Genomic DNA, 23053 nt, shown 5'->3' with positions numbered 1-23053 from the left:
ACAACCTGACTACTGCGAATTTTTTTGTTTATTTTACCTTAAATGAAATCGCACTTGTTGAGAAAACGGCGAAATAAAAGTACATTAAAAGACCAAATCTCTTCTTTATAATCAAATTAAGATAAACCAGTCACACATTTTGGAACGTTAGCGAAGGGATCCGTTTAGAAAGAAGTGCCGGTACTATTTTTGGCGCGTCTTACTGAAGCCTGCAATTGGCTTATACAAACCAAACCTACTGAGACATAAAAACAATTCAGGACGTTACACACATTCATCTTCTCTATGGAAATACGACATTATGTTAACTTTTTCATCACGTCTTATAGTAAAACTCTTTCTTTAACGGTCCCATGACAAACTGTTTTCCCTCACTTTGTGTGTGTTGTAGTATGTGAACAACAAAACTTAAAATAAACTGCTTTAAATTTGTGATGTCACAAAAACCACCACATTTGATGCAAGGAAAAACTTATTTTTGTAAGTTTGACTTTTAAAAGACTACTCTGCCCACTAAATTTAGATAGTACGTTTAAACATAGAATTTTCTTGTGATATTTTCATCCTAGATTGCTTGGGACAAAAAAAAAATAATATAGAAAAAAATATATACAGTAAGGCACCTTTAAAGCAACACATTGCCTTTTTATATTCTGTTCTGATTCAAAGCTAAAAGGAATAAAAGTACAACATTTGCACTTATGTTGGTAGTTTATTTTTTCCAAGTAAAAAACAAATACAAATGATAAATCTACTTGTCATTGCAGTGCATCTGTCAAACATTTAAACTTTATTACCCTCACAAAATAAATCCGTGTTTCAGCAAATATGGATGACTTTAAGCAATAGCAGAGAGATAGTCCTTCACTTCTGCAGGAGTCAACCGCCTGAAGCCAGCCTCATTGCAGATCCCCACCTCAATGTTGTCTTCCGTCATCTGACCTTCAAAGCTTTCCTGTAACACATTGAGGTCAAATGTGTGATTTCATGTTCATTATGAGATGAAGATAATATGCTCAAAAATAAATCATTCAAACATTTTGCTGTTTCACCTTGAGTGTCAAAATAGCTGTGTGAATGGCATCTTCCAACTCAAGATCCTCATTGTATCTGAAATAAAAAGAGCCATGGATGAGATATTGCCCAATTTACAGTGTCATTAGAGTTGACTTAGTAAAACCTTTAAATGCTGTTATATTGAGTTTGCAATACCTTTTTTCAAGGAAAGTTTTTCCATTCACGTAGTTCTTTCCCATTGCTGTGGCTTTCCATGCAAAGTATGCACCCTGTGAAAAGAGAATAATAATTCACTACTTATAACTTCATCTGCTGTAACGTCACAAACATTTTTTCTTTATAAAACCCATTACAGTCCTTGTCCAAAATTAAATGTTCCAAAAGGTTCCCATATTTGAACAAATTATACAGTATATCCAATCAGGTGTACGCATCTGTGAGCCACAAAACACAGACAAAAATTACAACATAGGTCTGTAATTCTGTTCAGCTTGGATTCATTTGTAATACAAAAAAACAACATGTGCTCAGGTAAGATGCCTTGAGTGCTTCTGTAGGACTTTAAGGTCTTTAGGCCAGCACTATACAAGTTAGCTTAGTCAATCACAGGAGATTTAGACAACAGTGGATCTATTAACTCACTGCAGAGTAAAAGAGATTTTAAACTTAACACCAATATTAAAACACCACTGTATGAAAAATTGATGCCCATCACTTAGATCTGCTGCAAAGACTTACATACCGAGGGATCTGACTGGAAGAGGTACGGGCGGTCTTCATCCCAGCCAGCGATTAGGAGGGATACACCAAATGGGCGAACACCTCTATAGGTCAAAAACAGAAAGGTTCAGCAAAACATTAGGGGCCACGTTTCCAGGTCCAGGGCCTGTCTCACAAACGTAAGTCATCGGCTGTGTCTGAAACAACTGCAGTGCTGTCTCCTGAGGCAATATTCTGAAGGAGGAAGGGAACGAGGCGTGTCTGAATAGAAGGTCTGTGGAAAACGCTGCCGGCTAAGGTTCCTACATTTGGCTGATTTTTGAAGGCAGCGTAGAAGCATAACACCCATAATTCTGTGTCAGCACCAGCAGCTGTTTTGTTAAAATATAGTGGATTTAGAAGATCATCATACTTTTCCATCCATCCATTCATTATCTGTAACCACTCAGGGCATCCAACTCAGAGTCATGGTGGGTCCAGAGCCTACCTGAAATCATTGGGCGCAAAGCATGAATGCACCCTGGAAGGGGCGCCAGTCCTTCACAGGGCAACACACACACACTCACACCTACGGTCACTTTTGAGTCGCCAATCAACCTACCAACGTGTGTTTTTGAACTGTGGGAGGAAACTGGAACATCTGGAGGAAACCCACCGACACAGGGAGAACACACCAACTCCTCACATTCAGTCACTCGGAGCGGGAAATGAACCCACAACCTCCAGGTCCCTGGAGCTGTGTCATCATACTTTAATTTACCTTAAAAAAAAAGACTTAATGGAAAATAATGTTGGTTTAAAGATTACAATAATCGTGTACATTTTTTGATATTTAAACATTGATAATTATTTATAAAAATAAGAATAATAATAACAAAAATAATAAGCCTAGTTACTTTTGGACGAGCAGTTAAAGAGCAAATAATTGCAAATCACAGTCGTTTTCTTTCGTGAATGGACTTTCATTGCTGCCTCCTCTTTGTACACACCGTATTATTATTAACATTTGTCATTTTCCTTCTTAACGTTTTATTTCAGTTATAAACAGTAACGTATGCGTTGTTTATCACAACTGATCGCAGTCAGCTCTCTGTATCCTAGTAATGTGGTGATGTGTTGCTCCTTGTCTCAAATATGATTCCGTTACAGTGCTTTCATGTCTAAATGCTGCCTTTTAAGGCACTGACTACAGAGACAGCACAGCCAGCAAGTCATCGAGGTTGCTGCCTTCTGTTTCAGACACATCCACTGTAAACGTGCTTGGATGTGTTTACTGGGATACGTTGCCTTGGTAAATTCTGCTGCACACAATCTATTTAGGGAGAGGTCAATTTAAACGTTTTATGCAAATTGCTGTTGGTAATTAAAATCTTTAAAAAAGGTAATGTAGATAATACCTGGCATATCTGAATATCTTTCTGAATATAGTTTGTGAAACAGGTCCCTGGATTTAACCTATTCCATCACTAGCAATACCAATTCATTCTAGCCTTAGCATTAAAATACACCTAAAACACTGGCACTGTATGACGGAGTACAGTTTGATGATACATTAAATTCAGTACCAATCCTAACATTTGGGATTTCAGCAATAATTTGATACATTTGAACATACCCAGACTGTGTGTACTCCTGCATGACAGAAGCGACTCTTTGAACAAGTTGGCCTGTAGGAATAGGCTCCTGGTAGACCAGAAAGTATTGCTGAGCCAGCTTTCGTGCTCTCCTCACCAAAACCCTACAGAAAAATTAAAAACATTTTAATGAATATATGAGTGTAAACTTTTTTTTTTTTTTTTAAGGAAATTTAGGATGTCTCCCTGGAACTTGTCCCATACAAAATACAAGGCACTAAATGCCTAATACATCATCAACATGTTGTAATAAATCATTTAATCCGTTTAAAAAACATTTGCTCTACCCTCAATTATGAAAAAATGAACTCCTATTTTGGGAACTCGGTATTTCATAAACAGAACCCGCACCTGTAGTCTGGGCCCATTCCGCTGTACACCATACCAATGTGTTTGGTAATGGGCTCTACTTTGTGAACGCTCTGTTCATCATACAGTATAGATTTCTGCTTCTTCTCTGTGGCCAACACAACACCATTGGAAGCTGGAAAGGAAAAAAAATCAATTAAATACGTCCTGGCGCTATAACTTAGTTACAAAACAACTGATCTTTATTTAAATATGACTCTTAATCTAAATATGACGTTAAACACTGATGCTAAGAATCATACCTTTAATCCCTACTGAAGGGGCACCAGCTGCAACAGCTGCCAGAGCATATTCAATCTGGACCAATTTCCCCGAAGGGCTGCAAAAATAAATCAGCAATTACTTCAATTTTTGTCAAAAATAAATAAATAAACAATACATTGTACTGGTGCTTTTTGGACAAGTAACATCACTTTGTTGATATTCCCTCTCATCCTTTAGTATTTAACTAGAGTTCAATAGACTCGTGATTTTATGTAATATGAAAAGATTGATTGTCAAATCTGATTAAAATTTTACAAAAATTGCTCAAACTGACTGAGAAACCTGATAATGTGTGTATCTTATAAATGTCCATACTCCCCTAATGTCTCCAACGTTATAACGAAAGCGAAAGTCAGGAGTATAAACAGGTAAATCAATAACTCAGACTTTTAAAACAAAAAAGCCTTAAAAAGTTGCATGTTTCTAACACATACATCAGTAGTAGACTACATCCGAGTCCTGCAGAGCCTCCTAACTGTGATTCAGTTCTCCGTTTAAATGAACTGGACAAAGCCGAATGCTAAGGTTAGAACAGTGACTCTGCATCAATTACACACACTAACTTCACAGCGTGCTGTTCATTTAAAAACACTCGGACACTTCGCTTGGCTTTCATTATAGCACCAGCCACGCTTAAAAGTATTCCAGCACGCACAAACACACAAACAAAACCAACATTTTTAAACGTTTACCTGAATGTGGTGAGAGAAAAGCTGTAGCCTCTTTCTGCCATTGCTGTTACAGTGACAAATCCGTGACGTCGAACGCCTGATAAAAATGATTGGTGGATGGGGCTATCCGAGAGAATGCTGGGAAATGAAGTTTAATCCTGTCACACAATGCTAATGAGGTACAAACTTGCACAAAACAAGAAGGTATGTTTTGTGCAAGCACCGTGTGCTTAAAATTCCCCTATAGTCCTCACCTTCCCCTCTTAATACTAAACTCTTTTCGTCCAAATTATATTTAGTGGATATTTTCAAGTAAATAACGCATTCTAAATCGACGGGGGCTGTTTATGAAGCGGACTCCCTGGCTGTCTGTGTTTTTGGTCTTTGAAATGCTGCAGTTTCTAAGTGTAAATGCTCAACCATGGTGTGAACTACTTCACACATAACTCTTGCTATCGACGTTAGTGTTGCAAGTGCCAAAATTTTAAATGCTTATTTCAGGGTCCAAAACTTAATTTACAACAATTATGTATTTAAATAATTTTAATGTGTCATGTACATATTTAAATAAAGATACGGTGGTATATAGTATACACAAAAAGAGCCTTGAAGACTACTTAGTCTCCTAGAATTACATTTATTTTCTGCAAAAAAGCATTGAGGTGACATTTTTATGAAAGGTTGCTATAAATAATACAAATTATTATTATTATTATTATTATTATTATTTCTTCTTCTACTTTTACTGCTACTGGTTTATTAGAACTACAAACCCCAGGCTGCATTTGCGCATGGATGTGCGCATGTTCCATTACTGCAGACGGGTGACCGCGAGGATGTTAAGGTGTTTGTTAGGATAAAGATTAAATACACCTTATCATGTCTTTATCAGGATTTATACGGTTTCTTAGATATTCTTTACACAGACTGGAGTACAGCTTTGCAGAAGCTGCGGGATTTAACCAGGGTTTGGGTGAGTAGAGTGACTGTTAAGAATTACTACGTGAGCTATAGGAGAAGGACATGAGGCTGGAGTTGGAATGTTCCGGTCCACCTTAAATAATACTCCTGTCACTGCATCATTTAAGGTGGAAAAATAAAAATACTGGCGAAAAACGAAGCCAACCTGTTCATGAGGGCACTATGACATGCCCAGTAACTTGCTACTTGAAAAGAAAATATGTGTTTCTTAATTGTTTCAATTCGTTTTAAACACTTTTGCTGTGTTTTACATTTCCTTAGTGTTAGAAATCTGAAGTGTTTCCCAACGCCTGCTCAATTAAGCCCATTGTTAATTGAGGCTTTCTAATATCAGGTTTGGTTAGTCATTACTACTTTGTATTAAATTAGTCTGTTGGTGATGGAAATTAATAAATCCATGCATTGGATGAGGGCTTTGAGAAGAAATCTAAATCTTGTTTCCAACCATCCATGGAAAGGCATCGGCATCTTACGTTCGCATGACGCTGGCACATGCCAGTGACATCGGCACCTTACTTACCGGTGACAGTGGCATCTATTTTTTTTTTTTTTTGTGACAGTGGCATATGCCTCTGTTTTGCGCAAATGCCGATGACATTGACATCCGTTTTATGACACTGGCATATACTCCACTTCATTGTTGAACATCTGCCAGTAAGTTTAGCTAGCATTTGGATGTTTAAACTAGCTATATATTTAACTACTCAGTAAACAAGGAACGTCCCTGGACGTTCAAAATAGGTTTAAAAGTAGTCTGTCCGTCAAACACATATTTTAAACGTCAATGGACGTCGAAAATCCATCTTAATAAGTTAGTTAAGTGGTGACCAATCGATAACGTCAGTGGACGTCCAAAACGCGTTTTATACAAGTAATTTATTTCGGGATCAATTAATAACGTCAATGGACGTCCAAAATACGTCTAATAGTCATTTTTTCAATGTCTGTGTTTGGTCGTCTTTTCAACGTTCATTTTCAACCTTAAGAGAACGTTGATGGCAGTCATTACGTTATTTCAACGTCGAATCAACGGCTAATTGTTTACTGGGTAGCACACGTATGCTACTAGCATGTAAACGGACCAAACAAATGCTACAAACATAGTCATGTCACTGTGTTCATGGACAAGTGAACTACAAGTTCTTCCCAGTAAGGGGTATACGACACTCCTCAAACTCACCACTTTCAAGATGTCCACATACCACAATGCTGCCAAGCAACATTACTACTGGACTACTAGATTAATTAAAATGTCTTTATGGCACGTGAAGCTCTAATAGCCTTGTACAACACTGCATGTCAGATTCTTGAAAGCTGACGTTTCAACCAAGACAATGTATGACTTTCTGATGAAGGCTCATAATATGTGCTGACATCCAATTCTACTGACATATAATCCAGATTTCCCCTAAATTTCTCCTTTACAATAAAGCCCATGTGTTTATTTAATGACTTCTTTTTAAGTCTTTAACTTGTCCACAAAAACATGGCACTGTGAAAAGATCTGACAGAAAAAAGAATTCAACATTATGTAATTACTACTGAACATTTAGTTTAGCTGTACAAGTCATCAAAAGTCTACAAAAACAACAATCATAAACAGCACATCATTTTTTAAGTTTTTAATCTCAATAATAAGACAATCATACTGATCACAAAGGAACATTTTGGCCATTAGTATTTCCTCAGCATTTATCAAAATAAATATACCATTATTAACATAGAAATTCAGATTAGAAACAGACTGCTTACTATTGCTAGCATCTTTAAAAAAAACAGAATACTTGAGATGTTTTTTAGAGATGTGGTCCTGGGTGCACTCATCACACTTTCTACAGAATGGACAAGTACTGTGAGCCTGGATGTCATGAAACAGACCATCAAGTGTTTTAAATGTGTGTCCTAAAAAGCAAAATAAATACAGGATAGAATTAAGGTATCAATGTTAACATGTCAGAGACTTGCAGCACCAGAACGCAGGCACACTAAACCTTATAGTATAGTCCTCTGCCACTTTTAATTGCATTCCTATACAGCATTCTATTGTATATTAGCAGTATAAAATGTATTTCCCATATATTACTGATAACCAGTGAACATGATACTACACGGCATTTAACATTACCTGTATAAAATAATATAAATAATAATGGTAGCTACACCACTATTTGTACTCATTTAATACGTAATAGTACAACACACCTACCATGCAATGTCCCCATATTGTTTTCTCGTTCTTCTTGAGAAAGACCTTTGGCCCCTAGATGATGCCAGTGTTCAATTTTCTGATTAGGCCTAGCAGGGTTGCTACCTCAATTTAAATTCGAAAATTTTAAAAAGTAATGTTTCATTTAATACACTGTCATATTAGATTTTCACTCTATACACACACACACATATATATATATATATATATATATATATATATTACTGCCTCTCATGTTATCGCACGGCAGCATTGTGGTATGTCGACGTCTTAAAAGTGGTGGTTTTGAGGAGCGTCGTATACCCCTAACTGTGAAGAACTTTTAGTTCAATTGTCCATGAACACAGTGACAGTGGACTGTGTGCGAATAAGGGATGCTATGTTTGTAGCATGTCACATGTTTGGTCCGTTTACATGCTAGTAGCATACGTGTGCTAGTTAAATATATAGCTAGTTTAAACATCCAAATGCTAGCTAAACTTACTGGCAGATGTTCAACAATGAAGTGGAGTATATGTCAGTGTCATAAAACGGATGTCAATGTCATCGGCATTTGCGCAAAACAGAGGCATATGCCACTGTCAAAAAAATAAATAAATAAATAAATAAATAAATAAACAATTTTTTTAAATATCGATGCCATTGGCACATGCCACTGTCACCCAAAAAAAAAAATAGATGCCAATGTCACCCGTACGTAAGGTGCCGATGTTACTGGCATGTGCCAGTGTCACGCGAACGTAAGATGCCGATGCCTTTCCTTGTTAATACCGCTACTGCATCCATGGGTAAAACTTCCATCCTTTATTCCTTCCACTATAACTGCCTAATCAGGGTCATGGTAGGTCTGGAGTCCACTGGAGCTTTTTTTAAGCATCTAAACACACTGTTATTGCCTGGATACATGGTTTTAATCAGTTTCCTTAGGTGTTTCAGGCTGTTGAACAGTACTGAATTTTAAATAAGTTGTTTTTCACTACATAACAAACAGGCTTCGTTTACTGACTGGGAAAGAAATAATTCCAATCTCCTCAATCTCGTATTACTTTAATGTAAATCCTCCATAGTGCTGGGCGATATGAGCGCAAAACCAATGTCATGATTAATTTTACATTTTACCACGATTACGATTAATGAACGATTATTTTGTTTTTGTATTTTTGACCCTCACAGTTCAGTGTCGAGGCTTGTGCTGTAAATCTGCTCCAGTATTAAATATGGGGTATTTTATTCTAATGTCGCTGGGAGCTTGTTCCTCTCTTGTTTAATGAGCACTGTATATATTTGGTGTGTGATTGTGCTTTGGTCGCTGAAACAGTTTTTTCTCAGCGTTTACATTTGCATTACTGTTACAGTGTCGTCTTAATTATAGTCAAAACATAGCCCATCCAAACCACAGATGCTGTGTTTTTCTTTGGTACGAGTTGCTTGGTCGGCCTCTGCGTTTAGGTTGCTGTGGCAGACGGGCAGAATCACATGACTACAACTTGGTAGCATTGTTTTAAAGGGTCAGTACATAAACACACAGCTAGAACATAACAGAATAAATATAATCTATATAGACAAGATTATGTTGATTAGAAGTTCTGAATTTTGATTAATTTTCGATAAATTGTCCAGCCCTAATCCTCCAGATTAATGTGTATGGTTCATATATAAACTCCCAGGACTCTTTCTCTCCAGGTCCAGCTCTAGCAGTGAATGGTCCGAGTTATTTACCTCAACCTCAGCACATCCGAGATGACCACAGCTCTGAGCCCAGTTTCCTGGACAGCATTTTCTGGATGGCGGCTCCTAAGAAAAGACGCACCATAGAGGTCAACCGCTGCAGGAGACGGAACCCAAATAAATTAATTAAAGTCCAGGCAAGTCATCAGTGCTGTATGTGAAATGTATCACAAAGATTTTCTAGGATTTGAGAAGAAACTGAAATAAACAAACTACATTTGAAATATTAGTACCACATTAAAAAGTGAAATAAATCAATTTAAATCTATGTACATTTGGTTTCAAAATGTATAAAATGCCAAAAACTCACGGTGGATTGGCTGCTCAAAAGGTGTGTGTGTGTGTGTGTGTGTCACCCTGCGAGGGACTGGCACCCCCTCATTGCATGATCTGTGACATCTTCTTTTCTCTCTTGTTCCACACAGACAAATATTGAGCCCTGTCACGAGTGCGGTAACCTGAAACAGAAGCACGCTCTCTGTGGGTTCTGCTATGAGAAAGTCCGTAAGGAGACAGCCCTGATCAGAAAGCAGATCCAGATCATGGAAGGCCGTCCTCTGAATGCCCCCTCAGTGGAGACTGTAATTCTGTATGAAAACGAAGTTCCTAGTGACGGAGACAAAGCCAAAAGAATAGTAGAACGCAGCCGGAAACGCCCCTCATGGTTTAACTTGTAGCTTACTGAAAGCTGGTACACTGCATCTCTTTTTGTATTCAAATAAATGTTAAAATGTTAAAAGCTTAAGACTGCTTTTATGTTTTATTCATGTCAATATTTGTGAAACTAATTTAGGTTTATATTATTTGTGATATTCACATTGTGCCTGCAGTTATCTTGTATTTGACTTTAGAAATGTACATTTAAACCCACATTAAGGCATGTTAATGTGGTACATTACTTGAAGAATTTTCTGCAGCACTGTTGTGTCTGATCCACTCATACAGGACACAACACTGGTTAGTGTATATAGATCTATGAACCTGTTTTGCTGCCTTAAATTTTATGTAACATTTGTGTGTGTGTGTTTTGCCCATTTTAGCTAATCAGTTAAACTAAAAAGGGCCAGTATAAAATATAACTTTGTAAAAATCTAAGATTTTTAAACTTATTTCAGCTTTTTTACTTGAAAGAAGCTGACAATAGAGTGTTCATAAAAATAGTTTGTTGGTAAGGTTATTATAATTGCTTCATTACCCTTAATGATTATTTAATTATCCTTTCATTCATTCATCCATTATCTGTAAGCCCTTATCCAGTTCAGGGTCACGGTGGGTCCAGAGCCTACCGGGAACACACCCTGGAGGGGGCGCCAGTCCTTCAGAGTGCGACACACACTCACACCTACGGACACTTTGGAGTCGCCAGTCCACCTACCAACGTGTTTTTGGACTGTGGGAGGAAACCGGAGCACCCGGAGGAAACCCATGCAGACACAGGGAGAACACACCACACTCCTCACAGACAGTCACCCGCAGCGGGAATCAAACCCACAACCTCCAGGTCCTTGGAGCTGTGTGACTGCGACACTGTGCTGCCCGATTATTTCATTAATGATTTTTTTTTTTTTTTTAATTGCTATGTCAGGTTTACTTACCGTCCAGTTTGGTGCCATTTAATTTTATTCACTGCTTGCTGTACATTCTTTGATTTCTCAGAAGCCTTGAGAATATTATAGTGCACATAACCATAGCCCTTAGAGCCATTGTTGCATACCACTTCACATGACAGAACGTTTCCTAAATGTATCTTATAGGACCTCACTACCAATGGACTTCTCCAAGTTCTTGAAAAAGATGTCTCCAATTGCTATTCTGTCCTGACTAAGAGTTCTTCTTTTTGAGTTAGGCAAATTGAAAACTCTTTCAAAACACTGGAAGGTTAAATCATGGATTTATTGCTACAACCAATTAGTATACAAGCTGGACAGGGAACAGTGTGTAACTGAAACAGGTAAACAGACTGCTCTGCAGGGCATGCAGGTCTTATAAGTACAAGTGCTTAGATTGTCATTTAATGAGTATTTATAATGAAAACTAAACTTACAAGCTCACAGAATGGCACTTAAACCAGCTAGACATCATGGCTAATGATTGGGCCAACAATTGAGAATTATTATAGTTAAAATGCTCAAATATCTTGACACTTTAACTATCTGTATCCCAAATACTTAGAGTTCAATTGTCCTGAAAATTTAATGTGGAACAAAGATGTTTAATGATAAGCTAACTTCAGCCTTGTCTTAATATACATTTAAGACGGACATTTTAACATGGCATGGAAATTCAAATTAGAAACATTTTCAATATATAGGTTAAAAAAAAACAATTTTAATCCTTTTAAGTTGTAACTTTAGGGTGAAACAAAAAGTTAAAATTAGAAGCTAATATTGCTGAACCTGGAATGAAAAAATTAAGGTAGGGGCCACTGTAAATGATTTGACCCATGAATAACCCTTCTTTGACTCTGCCAGATGCATATGGGAAAATATGTTATGGTCTGAAAAGACCTAGGTTGAACATCTTGGCTATAATTCTGAAACGAATATTTGGCCAAAAAAAAAAAAAAAAAAAACATCACCAAAAGAACATCATATTCATGGTGAAGCATGGTGGTGGCTGCAAAGCATTTTCAACAGTTCCAAATAGGCCTCTGCTAAAAAGTTAAAGATGGAGAGGAATTTCACCTTTCCGCATGACAGTGACCCAAAGCATACCTCCACAATATTGGCTTCGCCAATAGAAAATAAAAGTTTTGGAAAATCCCAGCCAGAGCCCAGACATTAATCCAATTGAAAATCTGTGGGTTGTGACCTGAAAAGGGCTCTGACAGATTTGGTATGCTTTGCCAGAATGTGTGGGCAAAGACTCCCACCTCATAATATGCCATGGTAATAGACATATCCCCCGAAAGACTGAATGCAGTCATAAACTTAAAAAAAAACAAGGATGCTGTGTCATTAATGAAAGCACAACAGCACCCACTTGTGGGGCAGTCCCTAAATGTGAGTGAGTATGTGAGAAATAGTGGTGTAATCCCTACCAGTCAGTGAGTAAGTACAAGCCAGTTCTATGAGGTGCTTTGCATCAAAAAACACTTGAAAAACGACAGACAAAAAGCATTGGGGTAATCCAATATCTTTGGGGTGAGTAGCTGAATGAAAACAAATCATAATATAAAGATTCTAATACCTATGTAAGCTTCTGATGCAACAAAAGGAATCAGCTACCTATTATATTATAATAAATAGTCCCAAAAGAAATTTCCTTTTTTATTTCATCAGTATTTTTACCTTCATCATCAATTCGATCACTCAGGTTTGTTGACGGTGGAGCGGAGGGATGCCAGTGTTTCAGGATGCTCCCGTGTCTGTGTGTCCTTCTGGTTCTCTCCTTTTAGTTAATGCTGTCATAGTCAGATCTGCCGGAGTCATTAGCCACACTCTGGAAATTTTCATATTTTCTACTTTACAAACACAAAACAGTTCAAAACTAATTCCATCCCTTTACATCTTTCCGAGTAAACGACTGCCCACCTGTCTGTCTGGACACTGATGGATGACTGTCGAGATCCTCCTCCACGCTTCAGACCAGCTGCCCACGCTCCAGCAACCACCAAGTGCCTTGAAGCTGTCCCTACACTGAAGTTCTCATGGACTACTAACTATCATCACCAGTAGATTGACCAGAGGAGGATGGGTCACCCCTTGTGAGCCTTGGTTCCTCCCAAGGTTTCTTCCTCAGCTGGGGGAGTTTTTCCTTGCCACTGTCGCCCCTGGCTTGCTCACTTGAGGGTTTTACATTTGTCTTTACATTTCATGTCAAATCTTGTCTTACTGGAATTCTGTGAAGCTGCTTTGTGACAACATCAGTTGTGAAAAGCGCTATATAAATAAATTTGATTTGATTTGATTTGAATAGGCCTATATTTAACAGCACATAAGACACACAGAGGCTTTTAATTCCTCTGATCACCAATGTAAAAGTAATTTAAGATCCTCTAAAGTGAATCATACCAGATTAAACCTCTCTGAATTACTTTTTACATATCTCAGCCATGGTATTATGTGAAAATGTCAAAATTCGGTGAAATTTCCCTGTAAACCCTGGGCCAACCGAAGGGCTTTACCATTTTGGGATGGGGGGGGATTTTTTTTTAAACAAATATAAACAGCTGTACTGCGAAGAGTTTAAACATATACACCGTTCAAAATAAGATTTTATAATAATAATATAAAAACTTTTTCGAGATAGTTTAATGATGCGAACCCATCCTTTATAAAACAATCCCCTTTCCACAACAAATGGCCGTGTCTAATAAAATTGCGTATCTTACGTCCGGTAGTGAAACATTGAGCGTAACTCCACACCATCGAGAAGGGACTTAAACCGCAGGTAAACCCTTAGTTTTCAAGGTAAGCAAGTGCATGAAATATTCAGCATTTCTCACGATAAGACGCTGCGACTGTATACGATTCAAAACCTGAAGTGAAACAGACAAATGGGTGCGTAGTGTAATATGACCTCAGTTTTAGCGCAGTTCTAAGGCTGAGGTTGTCAGGTTTGTTACTGAATGTTATTGTGACTAGTTAACGGTATATTAACTGTGGTAAACTTGCACTTTTGTAGGACAAAATAATGCCTCTTTGCATACAAGATATATTAATTAATGGCTGTCTCTCTGTGTGTTCACTGGTTTCAATAACACTCGTCTCAAATAACGCCTTACTCCCTACACAGTGCAATTTGTAAGTTACGAATATTTTAAATGATGTTTGTTCTACAGACAAACAGTGTACGAATTGTACAAATCTGGCTTAATCCCAAAATAAATATCAGTTAGACATGTTACACACTGTCTTAAGTGCAGAAGCCAATATGATATGACCTACATAGTGCAGGGAGTTGTGGGCCATTTGAGATCCGGCCGTGTTTACAAACCTCAGACTTTCTCGCGATATTCCTGTGTTTTATTACACACCCAGTTTGACGATTTCAGAAATTTCTTTGAACATTTATGGATGAAAATGAACATTTCTTACTACTGAATAGTGAAAAGTTTTTAACCCTGAGAGTGTTAAATTAATACGCTAACAGTGTTAATTCAACACTAATAGCAAATTTAACACTGGTAAACTGAACACACACTGTGTTTATAGACACACCTAGACATTCCTATAAATTAGTGAATGCATCTACATTAAAGGTGCAGCCATTGTGTATATAGCCATTCATTTGTGCAGATACAGATTGCATAAATCTCTGAGGAAAAACAAGAACATATCAGGCTGATGTATGATCTGCTTCATCCAACATCAGTAATTAACTTCGCTAATGTTTTTGTGGACGAATGCCATCAAATCTTCAATGTCACAGAAATCTTCTAGAACATGTTCTAGTAGATGATTGTACTGGAGTAAACCGAAGCAAATACCCTGTTAATACCATTAATGTTTGATGACTACAAACAATTGTCCATATAATGTATAGAAGGGTAATTTGCCATTTGTCAGTGGATCACCAGCATCCTGACCGACAGAACACAGAAGGCGAGGCTGGAGAATATCTTAAGATATACAGACAATCAGCACTGGAGCCTCACAAGGATGTGCACTGCTCTTCTCCCTCTTCACCAGTGACTGCACATTGAACGACCCAACTGTTAATCTCGTTAGGTTTGCAGACGACACAACAGTCATCGGACTCATACAAGACTACGACGAGTCTGTATATCGGCGGGAGGTTGAACGGCTGGTGCGTTAGTGCAGACAGAACAATCTGGAGCTGAACACGCTCCGTCTTTTAATAGAATGTAATTAATGAGTCTGACTCTGAACACAGAAGAAATGGCCAAAGGGTAAATGCAATGAATGATGTTATATCAAGTATTACATTCACCCAGGTGCTGCCCCTCCAAACTAACAGAGGTCGCAATCTCCAGTGTGTTAAGCCCAATAGGCAAGATTTTTTGTTCTGTTCCTGGGGCTCCCCGTAGTGCAATTAACATCCACAGCACTGTACTGAAATTGGTAGGGAGGGGAAAGGGGTGTTTTCCTACCCTCCTCCAAAAGTTACATAGTGTAGTTTCTGCAGTGCTGAGCCCAGAGAAGCAACAACAGAGGCCCTGTTCTCCCTGTTATAGGTCAGTGAAGCATTGCAATGAATTTGAAGCTGTAATTTAGCATAGTTTGAGAAATTTCTGCAATTTCTGAGAAGCCTGATATTTAACAGGCTGCTGTTTTCTTTTCCTGATTTCTTATCTGATGTTTTTTGTTTTGTTTTGTTGTTTTTTTTGCAGTTGTTTATCGCTCTGTATTGATTTTTGGGTTTTGGAATATTTCTTCTGGTTTTGACCTTGCTTCACGTATTGTGTTTAAATATCCAACTGACTCTCACCCTCCATAAACTGTGTTTATGGAGGAATAGTAATTATTGATGACTCAAATACAGCCAAATACTAAACAGTATAAATCATTTTGTTAATTTATAATGGCTCTAAGAACTGAAAGTTCTAAAATTCACAAACCACTTGATAAAACCAAAGTCTGCCTTTGGCATTATTGGTTTTAAGCGGAGAAACATTACTTGTTTTGCACAGCGACTGCGTTCGTTTGTCTCCTAGCAACGGAACTAATGTGTGTCACACAGAGAGCTATGTGGAATGGTGAGATTTGTTGAGACATGTTACGATGTTATTCACACACAAATCAAAAGTAATGGCAGATTTTCATAATGTACTTGAGTAAAAAGTAAGATATTTGACTTTGAAATGTAGTGGAGTAAAAGTAAAATGTAGCCCAAAATGGAAATAAAGAACAATACAGTAAAGAATTACATTTACTTCGTTAGTGTCCACCATTGCTTTTACTACAGAGACGCCATTAACAGGAACCAAATTCCTTGTGTCTGTAACATACTTGGCCAAAAACATCCGATTCTGAATCTGTAAGCCTTTTGGTTTTTGTTGAACAGGGTGCCTCCATGAACAATTTGAATGATCCTCCTAGATGGAATATAAGGCCAGACCCACAGGGAGGTGCTGATGGAGGAAAATGGAACTATGCTCTTCTGGTGCCAATGCTCGGCCTCGCTGCCTTCCGTAAGTTGCACTTTACTTTGTTGTGTAACAGGTATAGAGGCATTCACTAACTTAATTCCACATAACCTGGAATATATTTATATACCCTAAAACCCTAAAGTAATAATACAGTAATTCAATTAATAATAAAGCACTAATACATGTACCCAGCTGGCATTGTTAAAGCAATTCCACCTGTTTCTCAAAATGTGTGCTTTATTAAATAATTGGGATGTGAACAAAGTCTTTTAAAGTTTTGATGTGAGTTTGTAGAGAAACATTTCTAAATTCAGATTCATTTACAGTTTTGGCCTAGGTTTCATGGGTTACAGAGTCTACAGTGCAAATATAGATACTTTATTAATTATCCACCGTCACCAGTGTATGTAAACGTTTTGTGAGCTTTTAAAAACTAGTTGAAAACAGCAGTAAACCTTAGTTTTTTTTGGTAGCTACTTTCTTTACTGCACCATACATGCACATGATGACTATTAATGCATTAAAATAGGACCGAAGCTATAAATATTTTCTCTAACAGCTTTCTGAGTGGTAGATTTTAGAGCCATTAAACACCAGATGTCTGATTCCTATCACCACCACTGTGAACAATTCTGACTTTACGATTTTTTTACGTTTTTCTTTAAAAGAGAGAATTTCACATCAAACTACTTTACTTAAATCTTGACTATTTCATTATGAAAATATATTTGAAGAATTGTGCTCAGCTTTGTTCTTACTTTTGTCAGATCCTTGGATAAACTCAAGGTTTCCAAGTTGTTTTCTGTATTCGTACCCTAATGTTTTTGCGTGTGTCAAAGAAAAATCCACAGAAAATATTCACCATATTTATTCAGGTATGTTCTGTTTCAACAGGTTGGATCTGGACTCGAGAGTCCCAGCGGCAGATCCAAGAGATTAAGGTTCAGTATGACCAGGACATGGCTGTGTTTGCGAGGGACCTGGAGCTGAAGTACAAAGACACGCTTACGGAGAACCGCAGGACAGCCGCCCTGTTGGAGCTGGAGCTGGAAAAGGAACGGCAGCGTGTCCAGGGTTACAGGAAGGCCCTTGTTAGTCAGAGTCAGCAGCTCCTGGAGGAACGCAGGCAGCTGCAGAAGGAACGTGAGGAGCTGGAGAAGGAGAAGAAGCGTGCCCTGCAGTCTGGAGCTGCTGGGATAGCTCTGCATGGGGCTCTGGAGCGAGAAGAACAGTGGCATCATAGAGCCAAGGCCCTGTTGGAGGAGCTGGAGCTCCAGTTGGTGGAGAGACAAGAAGCTTTCTGCAGCATTCTTCTACCCAGGGAACGCCGACTGGAAATGGAGAAGAATCTGCTTCTGAAGGTGGCCAAAGACCCCCTCGGGGCTGAGCTGGGTCTGGAGGAGGATCTCAGGGATATATTTAAGAATGACAGGCACTGTGCAGACATTTTGAACATGGACAAGAAGAAAAACGGCAAGCTGATGTGGCTCTATCTCAGGTACTGGCAGCTGCAGGTGACAATGCAAAAGCACATAAGGGCAGAGGAGGCATTGAAAGGGACACACAACGTCAAGTGGCCTTGATACTGTAGATCAGGGGTCTTCCATTTCGGTCCAGCGCATCAAGATTGGCCCAGTTCTGCCCTGCAGTCTGGTTTATTGGTGTGTTAGATTAGGGAAATTGGGCTAGACTCTGGCTCAGGACCAGAACAAATGGCCCCTGTTTTACAGGCTTCAAAATACGTGGCAAAATTTGGAGTGATGCCCTAGAACCTAAGTCTTCAAATCCAGACATTTAATTAAATTTTTAACAGTTGGGAACCGATGATACAACGGATTGGCCACTTGGTATTTTACTTGCTATTAGCGACAAAATTTACCAGAGACTGAATTTAATTAAAGGTCCAGATCTGAATACTATTTCTGTGTCCGAAATTGCTTCCCTATTCACTATTCCTTACATTACAATTGCACACTACACACTATGCACTATTATAGAGAACTGAATTCTGGAAAGTAGTAAAGGATTTGAGACACTACCTTTTGGGGGGTTTACCAAATAATGCTGTGGATTATGGGTAATCTGCGCTCTGCCAGTGTATATGGGTTGTACACTTCTTTTGCAGTGCAGTGTGGGATTGTTTGAGTGCACTGAAAATTGTGCACTGTTGTTGGACACTACTACATAATGGTAGAACCCCAAAATAGTGCACTGTATAGTGAATAGGGTACAGTTTTGGACACATTTTTGGTTCTTAAAGGTTCAATCAGTCATTTTTACCAAATAATTAGCAAATAATATTTATGAAACTGATTACTATTTAACTATTTTCTCATGCTACTTGCATGAGATGCATGAGACTACTTTGCAGTCCCTGAATTAACCAGTTTATTGAGTTAAGTACAGAGTCTCTGACATATCCAGAGCACATGGAGTCAGTATACTGGCTGTGGTGAAATCTGATAAATTATCATTTGGGGAAAAATGACTGGTAGCTAATCACGTTAGGGTCTTTTAGGGAACCAGCGGCTCTATGGCTTTGCTCCACAGAAACACTTTGGGAACTTTTATTTTTTAATAGTTTAGAGCAGAAGTCTTCAAATACAAACCTTGGATCCAGGAACCAGGCCAGGTTTTTGCTAAACCTGGCTAGTCAGGTACATTAGCAATTGCAGATTTAGGGTTATACCAGCCAGCAATTTAGAAATCCCAGCCTTGTATCTGGATCCAAGTTTCAGATTTGAAGACCAGTGGGGTAGAGGTTGATAGTAAAAAAGACTTGTTTTCTTACACATAAAATAGCATCTGGTAATTGGTCTCGTTGTGCAGTACTGCCTATTTGTTTTGCTCTTGCTTCTTGTTGAACAAATTTATGAAATAGGAAATATATAAAGGCAGCCTTTAACACCTCCACCTACTGACAATCATTAAAATAATAACACTTCCATATTTTAAAGACATTAAATATCCAGCTACTTTATTCCTTCTGAGCATGATGCTGTCTGCTTCACTTGAATCAACTTGTGTCCCCGTGTATAAGTGATATAAATGATCATTGTGAAGACTGATGTTCCAATGTTCAACTATTTTTGTTTCGTAATGAATTAAAGTCTATATTGTTTGTCAGACGACCTTCCTTTATTTTTACTTTTATCTTGTTTACACCCCAACACACTCCTCTCCTGCACACTGTATATCGTATAGCACATTTTATATGGGAATTTGTGGTGTAATGTTTAGCAGGAGGGCAAGAGAGCACCATTGACACTTAGCTTTTGGTGTTACTTAAGGCTGGTGTTGACCTCCAGTGAATTTTGTTTGTCCACAGATCAGAAAATATCATGCTAAAAACCTTACCCATCATATTCTTATTAACAACATATATACTCTACATTATCAAATGGTGGACATCAGTCCAAACCTGGACAGAGCCATGTTTCTGTCTACAGCCGTAAACAGTTTTGTAATAAATTAATGAGAATAAATAATAACATTCAGGAAAACGGGCGCAGCTATCAAACAGCTATTGGTTGTTTACCACTGAAATTTAATTGAATATCCCTGATTTATGCCAATCCTGTTACCAATAACAGTGACTCTAGAACTTTCCCTGTGGATGGCAGTCTAAAATTTACAACTGGGTCTTACAAAGTACTTATAGCTGATGTGACAGAGGATGAAAAAATTCTTCAGTGTGGACAATGCATATTCCATTAGAGCAGACTGGGAAACAACCAGTTCGGTCTGCACAATATTATGAAGTGATTTCTTATACAGTGATACTACAAAACAAAACAAACAAAACAGTAGTAATTATGTTTTTTCTGAATATTTATCAATAATAATGGGTATTTAAACAATATAAGTTGTGCTCATTTAATCTCGAAGCATCATTTAACTGATATAGTTTCACAAGGAACAATAAAGAAAGCCTAAAAATTACAAGCCAAACATTATACAGCATAAAATAATATACTCATTTCAGTTTTGTGTGGCACACTCTGTTTAGTCTCCGGTATAACCAGTATAATCTGTGTCCTTGATAAATATAATCTTCCACAAAAAATGTGCAACAAGAAAGAAAATGTAACGTACTTTGTGTTCTGTCCTGTTTTTGTTCCTTGTTTGTGCTCCCCTTGTCATGTGACTGTTTCCCCTTGTCTTGTGTCTGCTTCCTGCTTGTTCTCTGGTCATGTGATACCCTTCCCTTGTGTTTCTAGTGTCATGTGTCTTAATTAGTACCCAGGTGTTTCTTGTTGGTGTTGTCTTTATATAGTCTTTGTCAGTGGTTCCTGTTTGTGGGTCATTGTATGTGTTTGGTTGATGTTCATGGGTATTAGCATTGTTTTGTCTTTCTCTATGTTTAGCTTTGCTATGTGTTTCACCCCTTTGTTCTGTTTAGTCCTTCTCTAATGTTTAGCTGTGTTTGTTGTTCAGAAGCTTTGTTTAGTGTTTAGCTTTGTTTAGTGTTTAGCATTTAGCCTTGTTTTGTGTTTAGTGTTAGCTCGCCTCTGTTACCTTTTGTTTATTGTTAATAAAAGTCTCCTGCATATACCTCCATCCCTTACTCCTACACACCCCCATTATTACAGAAACAAAGGACATGAATAAAGCTGATCTAAGACGTTCATCAAATCATGTTAGGAATAATAAGGCTTCTAAGCTTTAGGAAGTGTTAGACTAGTCAAGTTAGGCTGGAATCATTGAAGGCCTCATAGAAGGTGCACCCACATTGCCCTATAGTCATGTATTTCTTTATATTGAATCTGATAAATTCATATATACATTTTTAAATATTAATTTATTAAAATATTTAAATATATATATATATATATATTTTTTTAAATATAATAATACTAATTTTAACTCTTTTGTCAGTACACATAATTTTGCCTCTTGCTAATTTACAAACAAAGGTAAATACCTTTACAGATGACACCAAACTAGAGCTCTTTGGCAATACGTACAAGCTTTATTTTAGACAAGGAAATGAGGCCTTTAAAATGCACCCTACCTACAATGAAACATGGTATATCCACAACGTTGTGGAGATGCTGGGACCGGAGGCTATGAACATGTGACAGGAACTATGAAATCAGAGTATTATCATAGAATTTTAGAGCGGAATGTGCCCCCAAGTCTAAGAAAACTAGGGCTGAGTTGAACAAAATGCGTCCTATAGCAGGATAATGTCCCAAAGCACACACTCAGCGGTGCTCAAGAATGGGGTGTTGAGAAAGGACTGTTTTAAACTGGACATCGATGAGTCCTGATCTCAGTCCAATTGAAAATATTTGGAGAGAGCTGAAATCTGCTTTTGGGTAAAGGATCCCTGCAAACAAGATTCTGAGAGAACTGCACTGGAAGAATGGAAGAAACTATGAGCTGGCAGGTGCAGGAAGCTGACAGAACACAGATCATGCCACACCTGAGCAATGTGGAGACAATATGGCAGTACTTGGCAGTGCTTACGTCTGAGAAGTATGAGCATGGGTAAAGGCATTGGTCACACAGCAGTTGACCCCCGGGGCAGTTCATACACCGCAGCAACGGCATTGTGTTTCCTGCTATGTCCAGTACGGGCTTCGGTGAAGAGAAACAATGTGGACAATGTAGACCAGGTGGACACAGGTTATAGTCTTGATTCGCTATCTCATCTCTGGAGTGCTCCTGCTTTGGGTGAGTCATTATTACAAACAACAAAGTAAGAAACAATCAAACCAAATATATAACTCTTTTCAATGTATTTGTACTTAAAATATTCTAATGACACAAAGTATTTCTGAAGATATTAGCTTTTTAATACTAAACATTCAAAGGTGCCAGAAATGTGCTCCATTAAACAATATGAAGTACATATCTCTGCAGTCTGGAATCCAGCAATAGGGAGAGACATGCACAGTGAGTAGGTGGATACCAGCAAGTGGTTGTGGTTAGGGTTAGAGATTTTGTGTTAGTTTATAACTCCCACTTGGAGTTGCCTCCAGCCTGCAGAGGTATCCTCTTCGACAACATAGCCTATCATAAACGTATGTTTTAAAAACATTGCTGACCTCTAAGAAGTAATACTAAGTTTGGATGATAACCTCAAATAATACGGACTGCCACAAGGAGAGATTTGGAAAAAGTAAAACCAACACATTCACACATAGAATATTACACTCACTGGAATAATGTTATTGGGTTTTATTCTAATGTTGGGCTGCAATGACAACTGATCATATTCATTCACACCTACGTCCCTTCAGATTGAATCTGGACCCATCTTTCCCAGGAGAAGATCATGGACAAACAAAAGTATGAGCAGAAGATAGTCAACCTTACCAAAGACATTAGGACCTCTCGTTGGGAGCAGGACCTCCGAAAGGAACAGCAGCAAGTTCAAAAGTATGAAGATGCCATGGTTGTC

The 23053-nt window shown here is 38.0% G+C and overlaps 3 protein-coding genes across 4 annotated transcripts; 2 read left to right on the top strand and 1 right to left on the bottom strand.

Annotated features, from left to right (window-relative positions):
• Positions 1-701: 701 nt before the first annotated feature.
• On the bottom strand, positions 702-4786 carry psma2a (proteasome 20S subunit alpha 2a). The gene is made up of 8 exons (XM_066676196.1): positions 4697-4786; positions 3983-4059; positions 3723-3855; positions 3353-3475; positions 1760-1841; positions 1213-1286; positions 1053-1110; positions 702-955 (listed from the first exon to the last, which is right to left on the bottom strand). The coding sequence occupies exons 1-8, from the start codon at positions 4735-4737 to the stop codon at positions 839-841; spliced, it is 705 nt and encodes a 234-aa protein (XP_066532293.1). The 5' UTR covers positions 4738-4786; the 3' UTR covers positions 702-838.
• Positions 4787-5457: 671 nt separating this feature from the next.
• Positions 5458-10325, top strand: mrpl32 (mitochondrial ribosomal protein L32). The gene is made up of 3 exons (XM_066641874.1): positions 5458-5648; positions 9546-9727; positions 10016-10325. The coding sequence occupies exons 1-3, from the start codon at positions 5555-5557 to the stop codon at positions 10265-10267; spliced, it is 528 nt and encodes a 175-aa protein (XP_066497971.1). The 5' UTR covers positions 5458-5554; the 3' UTR covers positions 10268-10325.
• A 3579-nt stretch (positions 10326-13904) lies between these two features.
• On the top strand, positions 13905-19763 carry ccdc127a (coiled-coil domain containing 127a). Of its 2 annotated transcripts, none has more exons than XM_066678045.1 (3): positions 13905-14002; positions 16560-16686; positions 17539-19763. In XM_066678045.1, exons 2-3 carry the CDS (start codon positions 16569-16571, stop codon positions 18225-18227), a joined length of 807 nt encoding a protein of 268 aa, XP_066534142.1. In that variant the 5' UTR covers positions 13905-14002; positions 16560-16568; the 3' UTR covers positions 18228-19763. The 2 variants fall into 2 exon arrangements, with proteins under 2 accessions (XP_066534142.1, XP_066534143.1); XM_066678046.1 differs by having other exon boundaries at positions 13912-13982.
• The last annotated feature ends 3290 nt before the right edge of the window (positions 19764-23053 follow it).

Source organism: Hoplias malabaricus, chromosome 1 (assembly GCF_029633855.1).
Source record: "Hoplias malabaricus isolate fHopMal1 chromosome 1, fHopMal1.hap1, whole genome shotgun sequence".
NCBI classification, from domain to species: domain Eukaryota; kingdom Metazoa; phylum Chordata; class Actinopteri; order Characiformes; family Erythrinidae; genus Hoplias; species Hoplias malabaricus.
This window is presented reverse-complemented; position numbering and strand designations above follow the sequence as displayed.

Excerpts from the sequence above, each read along its gene's own strand:
- psma2a (XM_066676196.1), bottom strand. The coding sequence starts at position 4,737 with ATGGCAGAAAGAGGCTACAGCTTTTCTCTCACCACATTCAG. Across the intron at positions 3,856-3,982 it reads CCCTTCAGTAGGGATTAAAG|CTTCCAATGGTGTTGTGTTG; the intron begins GTATGATTCTTA and ends TTTCCTTTCCAG. Across the intron at positions 956-1,052 it reads CAGCTATTTTGACACTCAAG|GAAAGCTTTGAAGGTCAGAT; the intron begins GTGAAACAGCAA and ends AATGTGTTACAG.
- mrpl32 (XM_066641874.1), top strand. The coding sequence starts at position 5,555 with ATGTCTTTATCAGGATTTATACGGTTTCTTAGATATTCTTTACACAGA. Across the intron at positions 5,649-9,545 it reads GGGATTTAACCAGGGTTTGG|GTCCAGCTCTAGCAGTGAAT; the intron begins GTGAGTAGAGTG and ends CTTTCTCTCCAG. Across the intron at positions 9,728-10,015 it reads ATAAATTAATTAAAGTCCAG|ACAAATATTGAGCCCTGTCA; the intron begins GCAAGTCATCAG and ends TGTTCCACACAG.
- ccdc127a (XM_066678045.1), top strand. The coding sequence starts at position 16,569 with ATGAACAATTTGAATGATCCTCCTAGATGGAATATAAGGCCAGACCCA. Across the intron at positions 16,687-17,538 it reads GCTCGGCCTCGCTGCCTTCC|GTTGGATCTGGACTCGAGAG; the intron begins GTAAGTTGCACT and ends CTGTTTCAACAG.